This window comes from Echinops telfairi, unplaced genomic scaffold (genome assembly GCF_000313985.2).
Source record: "Echinops telfairi isolate 266 unplaced genomic scaffold, ASM31398v2 ScPeMD7_4225;HRSCAF=4972, whole genome shotgun sequence".
Lineage (NCBI taxonomy): Eukaryota > Metazoa > Chordata > Mammalia > Afrosoricida > Tenrecidae > Echinops > Echinops telfairi.
The window spans coordinates 18,840,756-18,853,759 of record NW_022108124.1 but is presented as its reverse complement, the minus strand read 5'-3'; the positions used below and the strand labels follow the sequence as shown (position 1 = coordinate 18,853,759).

The window sequence follows — 13,004 nt, the reverse complement described above, 5'->3', positions numbered from 1 at the left end:
GTTTCTCAAAACATTTTCTCTCCATTTAAACCCCCGACATTAGGTCCTCATTTTGGTGTTCAGTATTTTGTTCATAAGTCTTAATAGGGATTCACTTTTCAGTTTCTTATCTGGGTAATTTTAAGAGGTCTGTCTTCCTAAAGAATAAGCATTTTAAGCATTGTGATCTGTAATACACATGGAGACATCACAGTCTAATGGAAAGAGCCTGGGTTTGGAGTTGAGATCCTGGCTCTGTTAGGCTTAGCGCGGGGTGAACTCAGTAAGTTTCCTAAGCTCTTTGAGCCTGGATTTTCTCATCTGAAGAAAATGGTAGAATATTTCCGTTCTGATCTATCAGATTTCCTTGTGAGAAAATGAGAGTAAGAAACCAGAAGCCCAGTGTTTGGCTTCTGTTCTGTGCTAATAATTGTTGATGAACTCCCTGATTTAGCTCCGTGCTAGGAACAGCGACATTTACTTTTCAAACACATTTAATATGGTTGGATAGAGCTATAGTTTAGTACTTTAAACACAGGGATTCTGATTAAAAACCAATAGTAAAATCATCCCAGCATAAACCCTATTACTTATAGTTAGTAAGTTCTGTAAACCCTCGGGATACTAGAAACTGGTCCTCTCTTTGCGACCCTTACTGTGAGTTTCAACGAAGTACCTTCTGCACCCAGACCACACCTATAGGTGCTCTTAACGAATATTCTTACTTTCCCATGGTCAAAACAAGTAGTAAAACAAGACTGGTTGAGTAGATGTTCATTGTTTATTTTCATAGGGTAGCTGATTATCATTATAGTTTTTATTAACTGGTGATCAATTTTTATTGGCAAGTAGAGTGAGACCCAGAACCACACTCACTCTTCAATGGATTCCAACTCCTAATGGCCCCATAGGTGAGAACAGAACCGCCCCGTAGGGTCTGCAAGACGGTCATCTTTACAGAAGGACAGCCAGGCGTTCGGCTGCCAACTGAACAGTCAGTGATTCAGACCCACCGGCCACTCTAGGGCACAAAGCTGAGGCTGTCTGCTTCTGGAGAGATCTACGGGCTTGGGACCCCCTGCCCTACCGGGTCCATGAGTCAGAACCAACGTGACAATAGTGGGTTTAGGTTACATCTGCATGTAAGCAGACCGCCACTCTGGAAAGCAGTGCTAAAACCCCTGCATCAGGAGTAGAGCCACAGAAGGTGCCAAAACCATCCCTTTGTCACTTGGGAAAAATGTCATTCAAACGTCACCATTTTTTATATACCATTTGTATACAGTACATGTTTACTTCCCTTATGGTCACACACGGATACAGCCCCGTGGGGTCGGATTTCCCTGCAGGGGACAATTTGTGAGTGGAGTTTCCTGGGAAGCTGCCTCAGAGCAAAGCACAGGCGCACATCCTTGGTCTGTGTTCAACCGAGGGCAGAAGAGGGTCTCCTTCCAAAGAAAGGACAGCAGCAGCTACACCTCGGGGGAAGGGGTGAATAGGGGTTCGCGGATGGGTGGTGGTTAATCTAGTGAGACCCTCGACAGGTACTGTGTTCATGTCCTGAGACGCATTGCAATGTGGGTCACTGGGAGGATGGTCCAGGAGCTCCAATCCAGCCCCGGCCATTATAATCAAGAGTTTGTGTTGGCTTTGTTTTCCAGGGCCAGCCGGGCGACCAGGCAGCTCTCTTTGCTGCACAAACTCGGCCCTCCCCTCAGCTCTCTCAGTATCCAGGGCTGCCACAAGCACAGGTATCTCTCTGTCACTGCATAGCTGCCGCCAGGATTTCCCTGTCTTCCCTCTGCAGAGAAAAGCCAAGTGAGCGAGAACCCCCGACTCCTTTAGCTGGTCTAGAACCAGAACCTGGATTTTTCTTCTGTTTCCATGTGATCATTGGTATCTCAGAAAGCACCACTCATGGTGGTTGAACAAGTCTCAGGGTAGAGCGTCATTTAAAGAGCACGGCCTATTTTAGGAAATTTCTTGAATTAAAAACTCCCAAGTCAAACCTTCTAGGAATGATCTTGTAGCTATGGAAGTGCTTGAAAACCCCGGCACATTTATTTAGGTTCACCATGAGTATCTCATTCACAGCTGAAAGTGCCCTAGTCCAAGATAACTTGGAAGAGGAGGGACGCTGGGAATCAGAAAGCCACGAGACTTGGTCTCAGACCTTGGCATCGTTCCCTGGCATCTCACTGCCTGTATGATATTGTTCAAACTACTCCCTCCTCTGCAGCTCGCCCAGCTGCCTGACTTCTAGGCAGTCATTTGTGCAGAGCCTCCCGAGCCTGCCAGAGTAGTCCTCTTCCGACTAGGGAGTTTCCAGGGGCCCCCGCTGGGTTTGTGTGTGTCCTCTGCGTCTTAGTGATCATGGAGCTGGCTGGTAATGTGCACCTCTGACCTCTTCCCTTGTGCTTGCCTGCAGACCATGCCTCAGGGCTACACAATGTACGGAACGCAGGTGCCTTTGCAGCAGACGCCGCAGCAGCAGGCTGGCAGCGTGGTCCTCTCTCCCAGCTACCCCTCCAGGACGTACCCGGCAGCACATTCCAACCCTGCGCTCATGGAGAGACTCAGGCAGATGCAGCAGCAGCCCGGCAGCTATGTCCAACAGCAGGCCTCGCCGTACCTGCAGCCCCTGGCTGGCTCCCAGAGGTGACACGTGTCGAAATAACGACTGCTATTGTCAATGATCCCATGCCTAGACTTCTAAGGCATGGCGCTTTCTAAGTAGCTTTGATGGCCTTTGCGTATCTGCACATCATTTCCCTTCCATCATTTCATTTGGGGCAGCAGCATCGTGGTAAGAGGCTCATGTGAGCAAGGACCATACTTCTTTCCAGGGGCCGATAGATTCTGAGGGCCCTTTTCTGTGGGCCCTCGTCTGGCTCCTGCGTACTTAGGCATTCAGGCGTCATTTAGAACTGTAGTGTCCATGACGGGAGCCACCAAAGCCACGCGGCTTTTTAATTAAAGTTACGCCGAAACAAATTAAAATGTAAGGGAAACATTTGGTTCTTTCTGCACACTGGCCGTGTTTTCAGTATCCCATCGTTAGATGCTACCAGCCAGGCCGGCTCCGTGGGCACGAAAACTTGGGGGCTCACACGGGGCCTGCGTTGAGAAGATGCTCACTCACGATTGGCGAACGAACTCTAGTAGTAGCGCAGTGGTGAAGTGCTGGGCAGGTGCACCGTGTGAACCTGCCTAACAGCTCATGTGAGAAAGATCTAGCGATCTTCTCCTTTAAAGATCACAGCCTAGAAACCACCTGTGAGGCATTTCTACTCTGCCTGGGATCCCAACGAGTCCACATGGAATCCTGCCCAAGAGCCACAGCAGAATGACTGGTTTGAATGCCTGCCTGTCACTGCCTTGAAATGTTTATTCATTTTATTTTGATCAGTGAGCCCTGCAGTTTTACCCTGCACTGGGCCCTGTACACTGTGTTGCCAGCCCTACTCTACTGGACAGTGTAGATAGAGGACGTTGTAATCATTGTTCTGTTCGGCACGCACTCCACGTCGACCCCCAAGTCGTCACGGTGTGAACAAACAGCTCAATGGCAACACAATGTGGGAGAAGCGATTCATTTGGAAAATACACGTTCTCGCCACTGTTTCTATAATAAGTGGCAATAGAATCTATTGCTTGAGTACTTCAACTCCAAGACCCAGAAGTACCGGGGTCACATCCCACCTGTGCCATTGCTCCATCGATGACTGATGTGGGTATGGATCTGGCTCTTGCTTCTCTGGCTCTCCGTTGCCTCGTTTTCAAATTAGAACTCCCCAAAACGAAGGGCTGTTGTGGGAACAAGAGAAATGGCGTATCCCAGACCTTCAGCATAGCCCCTGCTGGCAGAGCAAATGCGTAATTCATCTGGTATCTTACTGAGAATCCTTTCAAACGTCTTTAAAATGCCGCTTATCCACGACCTTCACTTTCAGTGGTGACGGCGCTTGCCAATCTGGGCTCTCCCTTGCCCAGCGATCCTTTCTGTGCCTGAGCATCAGGATGATTTTTTTAACCACTGGCCTTCCTCGCAATGGGACTTCCCAGGGGATCGGTGAAAACACTGTGTTTTCTTTGTGAATGGGGGTCATCTGCTCGCACACGTTCCCTGACAGCCGACTGTGCCCTGTGTTCCAGACTGAACCATCCGTCCCTCCAGCAGAGCCCTCTGGTGGGCGTCGGCGTCGATGCTGTACTGACTCCTGCCCATCCGAACCTCCCCTCGGTGCAGCTGCCCCAGGACCCCATGAGACCCAGACAGCCCCAAGTGCGACCGCAGCAGAGACTCCTCCAGGTATGGAGTGGGGGAGATGAGCACAAGGCGTGAGGGGCCCTTCCTCTCCAGACTGCAAGCACAGAGCCCAACCCAAGGCAAGCCCCCTGCCGTCCAGTTGCTTCCAACGCACAGTGACCTTCTAGGATAGGAGGAAACTTCCCACGGTTTCCGAGGGGCCAGATCTGAAGGAGAGCAGGTTGCCCTATCTTCCCCCTGTTGTGGAGTAGCTCGTGGGAGCAAGCCACTGACTTTGGGGTTAGCAGCAAACACATTAGCCAGCGCACTACCGGGACTCCTAAATACATGCACGGGTCCATCAAAAAGTATTGCGACGAAACCACAGAAGCGCCTCTCAAAACAAAAACGGCAAAACCCTGCCTCCTGCAAAGCTGCGAGTTTGTTTTTGGTCTTTTTAATCACCTTTTCTGAGAACGTTCCGGAGAAACTGACTTGTGTCTGCAGCAGACGGACGTACTCCTTTTCTGGTGACTGGCCACCTCCAGGGAGGACAAAGAAAGAATGACTGAATTAGCTTGATTGGGAGGGGGGCAGGAAGGTAGGGAGCTCCAGATGGAGAAGTGACTTCCTAGTACAGTCAGTGTTCAGCTTGCACTGCTCGTGTGGGCAGTGACCTCTCTCGGGCTTCTGCTAGGAGCACATACCCTCGATCCTCGTCTCTTACTGCCAGCCTGTCACTCCTTATCATCTGAGTCCAAGGGAGCACGTTCTCCATGGGAAGGTAGGCAAGCAAAGGATGGAAAATGCCAGGGATGGGGAAAAACGTTCACCCTGCCATCTTTGGGATTCTGCCCTGGGATAGAGAAGTGTTCGGGTGGAGGCAGCCGGAAAGGTCATGCAGAAAAAAACACTAATATTTCCCTCCCCTGCATGTCCCACCCGAGGTATTTCTGAGACTACATTTCCTCTGTGGCCTGAAAGTATTTTTGGAGAGCTTTGGACATGAGCCATTTTTGTCACCGCTACAGCTTCTGATTTCATGCTAAGAATTTATGTCAGCACGTCTCCTAAGCCCCGTCGAAAGCTTCCTTTAGAGAGAAACAAAGAGAGACAAAAAAGAATCTCGTTTTCCAGAGTTCTTCTGGATGTCGTCGGGGATGAACGAGAGTTCCTGAGCAGTCCTTGTCTAATCGGATGGTCTGTGAGAGGATGGAACAGGCAGAGAGGCCAAGGGCAGACACAAAAGGAGTTAAAACACTAGATACGCAGAGGATGCCCTGTTGACCCAAGTCCAAACTCGCCGCCAGCAAGGTGATGCCAACTCATGGTGACCCTGCAGGATGGGGTAAAACTGCCCCTGTGGGGTTCCAAGCCTGCAGATCTTGACAGTAGGGTAAAGCCTCACTTGCCTCCTGAGGAGCAGCTGGTGAGTTTGAACCCACAGATCATGTGGTTAGTAGCCCGCTGGGTAGCTCCTACCATGCCGAGTGGACGAAAAACTGCCAGCAGTGTAGACCGTGCATGACTGCACAAGGCGGAGGCCCCTAGGGCTGGAGTGGCCCGAGAAGAACTTATTTTTTGTCTGGGCCCTTGAAGGATGAACAATTAATTGATAAGGCAGAGATGAAAGGGGGCAGGCATGTATTATGTTTGCTGTAATACCACACGCAGGTGGAGATAGATAGGAAATTTGGGGGTGATAGGAAAGCCCTCCTTTGAAGTGTATGATCCTTTTTCTCTCTCTGCAGATGCAGCAACCCCAGCTCCACCAGGCCTCCCAGCCCCAAGGGCAGACCTTGGGTCTCCAAGCAATGCAGCCCCAGCAGCCTTTGGTAAGGCCTGGTTTTGCAGAACCAGACACGTGGGCTTCTTCCTTAGAGGCCACTTGTGTGTTTCCTGTCCGTTAACTTTGTGAGGAATTGAATGAAATAGCCTCCATGTGCCCAGACTTTTCCCCCAGAACCTTCTCGAACAGAGTTTTACTGGTGTGGTGGTTGGGATATCTGTATTCATTTAAAGGGGTGAATGTCTGGGGCTCGGATTGATCCCACCATTTTTCCTTTTCAGATTATTTTTTTTTAAGATCTAAATGGTCTACAATATTGCTGTTTAAACATCAAGTTTCTTCCTAAATGTTAAAACAATGCCTTTGCTACATATGGTTAAGGATTCCTTTTCCTTGATTTTTCTGTGATCTCAGAAAGCGTGGGACGGCCTTGGGAAATGTTATCCTTACTGGTTTCAGCCCATTCGTATTTGCTACACAATTCATTATCTTTCGATTCTCGCCTGTGGTTTTGTCAATCAAGTTTGGAAATGCCTCAGCCCAGCCTTGGTTGTTGTCTAACCTACGGTAGCTTAACAACTGAGTGCAGTATTCCCGCTTGGTGCTTGGCTTACGGTTGTTCTTCTCGATGTGTGCTCTTGTTCCGTTCACTCCAATGGAAGCACTGAAGTGGCAGCTGCGGCCACGGCGGTCAGCGGTCACCTCGCCTGGCAGATGCAGGCAGTGTCTGTGCAGGTCAGTACGTACGCAGAAGGAAGGGCATGTCTGCGGAGGGAATCTGTATCGTCAGAGTGAGCACTCCCTGCGGCCAGCTGGCTCGCCGGTGAGAAGTGCTGGTGTCGGCCATTCTCAGCATGGGATTTGAAAGACGGTTTCACGGCTTGTAGCAAACGAAGGAGCTGCATGATTTGGACAAGAGCAAGGCATGAGAGGACACACAGGTGATTAAAAGAAAGTGACCCAGAGGATTGACAAGGGAGCAGGATCATTGACCTATGACATCTCCGAGACATTTTACAAGCATCTCCCTTGGCCAATTTAATCTCCTTTTTGGTTTAAGGACACCTTCTTGATCATGGACCTTACTCTGCTAGTTCTGATTTGGTTTTGTTTGTTACTGTTTTTAAGTGTATCTGTAACATTTTTTTGTAAGCTCCTAAAAGAACTTTTGTTTAAAATCATCCAACAATGGTTGCATTAGTACATTGACACGGAACTGTCAGAAGTTCACGCAGATTCAGAAGAGGACGTGGAACAAGGGATATCAGTGCTGATGTCAGATGGATCTTGGCTCAAAGCAGAGAATACCGGAAAGATGTTTCCTTGTGTTTCATTGAGTGTGCAAAGGCATTGGACCGTGTGGACCACAGTGAACTGTGCACAGTCTGGAGAAGAGCGGGAATTCCAGCACACTGCATTGTGCTCACTCGGAACTGGTCCATGGATCAAGAGGCAGCCGTGCAAATAGGAGGAGGGCATACTGCATGGTTTACAGTCTGGAAAGGTATGTTTCGGGGTTGTAACTTCTCACCATGCTAATTCAATCAGTCTTTTGAGCAAATTATTAGAGAAGCTGTCTTATCTGAAGACAAATGTGGCGTCAGGATTGGAGGAAGGCTTTTGAACAACTTGTGGTATGCAATGACACAACCTTGCTTGCTGAAAGTGAGGAGGACTTGCAGCGCTTGCTGCTGAAGATCAAAGATCGCAGCCTGCAGTACAGACTGCAGCTCAATGTAAAGAAGACCAACAGCCTCGCCACTGGACCACTAGGTAACATGATACATGGAGAAAAGGCCGAAGGTGCAAAGGATTTTGTCATGCTGGATCCACAGTCAATGCTCATGGAAGCAGCAATCGAGTACACTTTGCCCTGTGGAAGTTGGACGTTGAGTCAAGAAGTCCATAGAAGAAGAGACGCATCTGAACGGCGGTGCTGGAGGAGAAGATTGAAAGTACCCTGGACTGCTAAAAGAAGGACCAACCGATCTATGTGAAGGAAGGATGGCCAGAGTGCTCCTTAGAGGCAAGGACGCAAGACTTATCATACACCGGTTCCTGGAGAAGGACATCATGGTTGGTGGAGTGGAAGGGCAGGGAAAGAGGCAGGCCCTCAGTGAGATGGACAGACACGGGGGCTGCGTCCGTGGGCTCAGGCACAGCAGCAATTGTGAGGGAGGCGCAGGACCGGGCGGGGTTTTGCTCGGTTGTGCGCAGGGTCACTGTGGGTTGGAGCTGAATTGATGGGACCTAATGACTAAAAAGATCACTTTCAAATGAGGCAATATATCAACATTTACAGGCCACTGGTAGTTACATGTGCCAACATGAGGGTATTAAGAATGAAAGGGTGGGGTATAACTTGTCAGGTTACAGCCTGATGATGCCTCCTCGTGTAAACACTTCCCTTCTTAAGTGCAAATGCATAAACGAGCACATGACTGTGATTATATGGAGCCTGTGTGTGGGTAAGGCCAGCCCCCCCCACAACTAGTCATAGGTTCAGTAAGTGCAATGGTGCAGTTCAGATATATAAAGATCATAATAAAGTCTTAGAGAACGAGAGAGGTAGGGGAGAGAGAGTAAAATAAGGAAGGCAGACACATGTCACGGTAGCATGCGCACCTCCTGGATGGCAATGATCTCACCAGCCAGGTCCGTGCACAGCATGGGCTGAGAGGGCAGGGGAGAGAGATTTATTGCTAACCAAGGCTCATATATCTTTGGGGGCGTGCGTGCCTCCTAATTACAGGTAAAGACATACGTCACAGGAAGGGGTTGTACATAGGCAGTATGAGCAACGGGAAGGGGATGAGCTAGGGGTGGACACGATAGCAAGGGGAGGGACTAACAGTATACATGTGACAAGATGGGCGGACCCTAGATTCATGATGGCAGCCTAAGCTTGGTCACCCTTGAGTGGGCTTGACCTCCCTGGGCTCTCCTAGAAGGAAACAATGTACAGTACTACTATCCTTATCAGAAGGGAGTGGGCCCTACTTAGGGTGGGACAGAATGTACAGTCTGTTTGCTCTAGGTGGCTGATAACCATTAAGGAGAATAACCCCTGACCTACTTCTGTTGACCACCAAGTGTAGTGATTTACCATGTGTAGCAAGCAGCTAAGTTTGGCATTTATTTGGGGGAGACAATTTGGGGGAAATCTGTTTCCCACAAGCTTGGTTGCATCAATGTAGGGTGGCAGTTAAGTATCTGTGAGGCCACACATATAGCCTGCTTCATTATTCATGAGCCATAGTTGCATGCCTGTTTTATACCTAAGCCATTGGTTGCCCTACCTGGAGGGAAGGCTAAAAGCAGCTGGTAGCGGGCAATGTGATACTATCACATACTCCCAAATAACGGAGTTGTTCGGTATTTAAAGTGAAATTTTTAACACAGAGGTTATGTAACATTTCCCGACTGCCACCCTACTGTTGTAGCCTACTGTCCGTTCCCAGAAAGAAAACAACCCAGACCGCCGACAAGTTCAAAAGAAAGACTTTTATTACCTGCGCAGGGACTGTCCGCCCTCTTGAGAGGAGACTGAGCAGCCCCTCGTTCACTTTTTCACAGGTTTTTATGCGTTTGCAACCTGCAGGTGTGCAAGCAAGCAGAGTTCAGAAGCAGGATAGTGCGGTTAGCCATTCTTAGTCAAACAATCACTGCTCTGAGTTGAACAATCATCGCTCTAGTTGTCCTTCCAAGCCTTTTGCGCTTGTCAGCACAGCCTGCCTCCCTAATATCAGCTAGTTCATTTATAGTTCATAGCTGGTTCATTTATAGTTCATGATGGCTTCTGTCAGCTCCAAATGGCTTCACTCTTGTCAAGGCTGTTTAAACTTTTCCTAGAGCTACTCTACTACAACAGCGTGGCTTTGTACTTTCCAAACACTTGAACTTCAACTTGTGGGCACACATCCTTAGGAAACACAGTTTCAGTGAAGTTTTGGATTGCATCGGCATAGGCAGTTAAGCTAGCGTTCACAGAACATCCTTAGGAAACACAATTTCAGTGAAGTTTTGGATTGCATCGGCATAGGCAGTTAAGCTAGCGTTCACAGAATCTTCCCCTGGAATGGCATGGGGGTGGTGTCTGACCCACCAGCTACCCGCGGTGCCTGTTAATACACATTATTTTATGACACTGATTCTTGGTCAAACACTTCTAGTTGGCAAGCATTTGAACTGTGTCAAGATGTCGATACACACACAGAAGCAGTAAAGCAAACTTGGAGCAGAAGTAGGCGCTTCTTTAAAATGCAGTGCCATCAGCAAACAGCTCTTCTGTGAAAAGAGCCAGAAACTAAGAAAAGCCCATGCTTCTGCATCAAGCCTGGCGTCAACACAGTGCGGCCTGTGTCGCCATTGGCTCAGCTACTCGTCTTCCGGAAGGAAGGCGTGGAAACGAGGACTGGCGGGTCGGGTTGGAAAATATCTTTGGCATCTCTGGCTTTGGCGTCTCTAGATGCGAGTTTTGACTTGAAAACCCATTATTATGAAAACTTGTGAGGTGGTACGCTTACCTTGCGTCCTCACAAAGCGTGTTAACAGACCACGATCTTTTCTTTAGAAAAGTTAGTTCACTCGCTAACTCACTCACACTAACACACTGCCATTGAGTCCACACTGATTCCAGCCACCCTGTCAGGTCAAGAAGGGCCTTTCTACTCTCGTAAAGTGTTATCGGCTCTGAAGCCTGCAGGGGCAGCTCTACCCTGTCCTGTAGGGTCGCTGTGAGTCTGTCGAGCTACATCCAGGTTTTAAGAAAACCATGTTTATACTTGCCCTGTTCCATGTCTTTCTCAGACTCAGGTGTTTGGGGCAGTAGCCTGGAAACGTGCTAACAGAAAGCTCTCAAATATTGGCCTTTTAATTCGACGGATCCGTGTCAGTATCAAATATCATTGAATGTTATTACCTTTTAAAATGTGCAGGATTGCTTTAAGTGCAATACGTTCCTTTCTAGTTTAAAGGGTTGCATTAACTCTTTTGTTAAGAAACAATTTTATAGCAGTAGTCCAGATAGCATACAATTGAATAGTTCAGTCGTCCGGAGGAGGGTTGGACAATCATCACCACAGTCCATTTCAGAACATTTCCTCTGTAACTTGGGCTCCTTGTTATAGCTCCCCGTTTCCCCCCAACCTCCCCTGCCACACCCCCAAGAAACCATTAGCCCAGTTACTGGCTCTCTGTATAGATTCATCCATCCTGGATTTCATACAGGAAAACATACACAAACACAAAACAAAGAGACAGAAGAGCTAACAACATCAACCAAACAACATAGAGGAAGCCCCTGTTGTGGGAAAAAAAGAAAGGAAACAGAAAATATCAAAAATTAGAACAACTCTAAGAAGGGTGCAAAGGGCGATTGAGTGATTAGATGTTAGATTGTAACCTAGTTGTGCCTGTCTACCTATTTTCCACTTTAAAACGCTGAGGGAACTCTGCCTGGAAGTCACGTGGAGGTGTCATGGCGTCTTCCCCCAAGGAATTTCTGTGTCCCGTCAGCCAAATATGCTTTTTCAGAAGTCTGTCGCCACACCGTTGGGGTCCAAGGGGCTCTCTCCTTTAGGAGTAGGAGAGATCAGGTTAAGAGAACATCATTGCGAGGTGGTGGTCTTCTTTGACGTCATTTCGAGGACCGAATCTCCTCCCCACCCTTCGAGCAGGGGAGGTAAGATGGATAGAAGGAGGCTGGAGATGAAGTTCTGGGGAGACTTCTGCGGATTTGATTTCGTCTTCCCAATTACAAGTGCATGCAGATCAAAATAATTGATGACCATGAGCCAGCACCTCGGTACCTTGAAAGTGAACACAGACCCAATACCCCGACCTCTATCACCTGAGACTTCTGGGTCTGCCCAGGTTGCTGGCACTCCCCTGCGTGTGGAGACAGACGCGGCTTTCCCAGGCTCCGGGAAGGGGCCTGGTGCAGTGCTGTGGTCTGTTCTGCTTACATCTGTACAGAGAGCGGGGTGGGGGCCCCTTGCCTACTGGTATTCACATCCAGGTGAAAGCCAGTTAAAAAGACGCATCGAGATGCCCTTGAGAAGAAACATTGTCGGAAAGCATGCCGACTGAGAAAGCCGCAGAACACGGTTGGCTTAGCCTCCTCGCTGCTTACTCCTCCGGTCAAGTCGGGAAAGCTGTTCGAAAGCTTCTTGGCCTCAGAACCCTTTCACGGGTTCCAGGCTCACGGCAGGTCCCAAGTGCCGTCGTGTGCCTGCCTATCAAGAGTTCCTGTATTCAGAATTGAAGGAAGGATGTAGAGCCATTTATTCGGGGATTTAAAACGATCTCATTACATGTTAACAAAGGTGACTTATATGGATGGAAAATAACTGCATTTTTTTAACAACATAGGCTTTCACGGTGTGTTACCATAGCATATGTCTGACATAGTAGCCTCTGGAAAACCGCACGGTACATTGATCAGAGTGGAAAGCTGGATGTGTGTGTGTGGATTGTGACAAGAGCTGTAAGAGTCCCCATTAAAATGATTTTTTAAAAAACAGTGGCAAGAAAGAAAACAAAAACCCCTTTGTCTTATCTATGAGAATTGTTTTGATCTGACAGACACCCTGAATCTCAGGATCAGGGAGAATCTCAGAAACCCCCAAGGGGTCACACTCTTTGAGAACCACTACTCAACACCTACCCGTAGGTATGCCTCCCACACGCACACGCGCAAGTGCACGCACATGCTCCTTAAATGCTTTGCATCATCAAAATACAGACTGAGACAGTTGCTACAGTGTGCCATCTTTGTGAAGCAGAATTAAAAAAAGTTTCTATTTGCTGAAGGATGAATGCATGTTAAATATTGCTGCAGCGTGTACCCCAATATGTTACTCGATTAGTTGATGAGTTAAGATTAGGCTTTTTTAAAAATCATTCTATTGGGGGCTCGTACAACTCTTACACAATCCATGCATCCATCCATTGTGTCAAGCACAGTTGTACATTTGTTGCCATCAT

At 48.3% G+C, this 13,004-nt stretch overlaps 1 protein-coding gene across 1 annotated transcript in view; it reads left to right on the top strand.

The window, feature by feature from the left end:
- MED12L (mediator complex subunit 12L) overlaps positions 1-13,004 on the top strand; it is a 370,846-nt gene that overhangs the window by 349,600 nt on the left and 8,242 nt on the right. The window contains exons 38-41 of the mRNA XM_045294999.1: positions 1,641-1,730; positions 2,408-2,637; positions 4,135-4,291; positions 5,980-6,063. Coding sequence (XP_045150934.1) covers positions 1,641-1,730; positions 2,408-2,637; positions 4,135-4,291; positions 5,980-6,063 — 561 coding nt within the window. The remainder of the gene's footprint in view (positions 1-1,640; positions 1,731-2,407; positions 2,638-4,134; positions 4,292-5,979; positions 6,064-13,004) is intronic.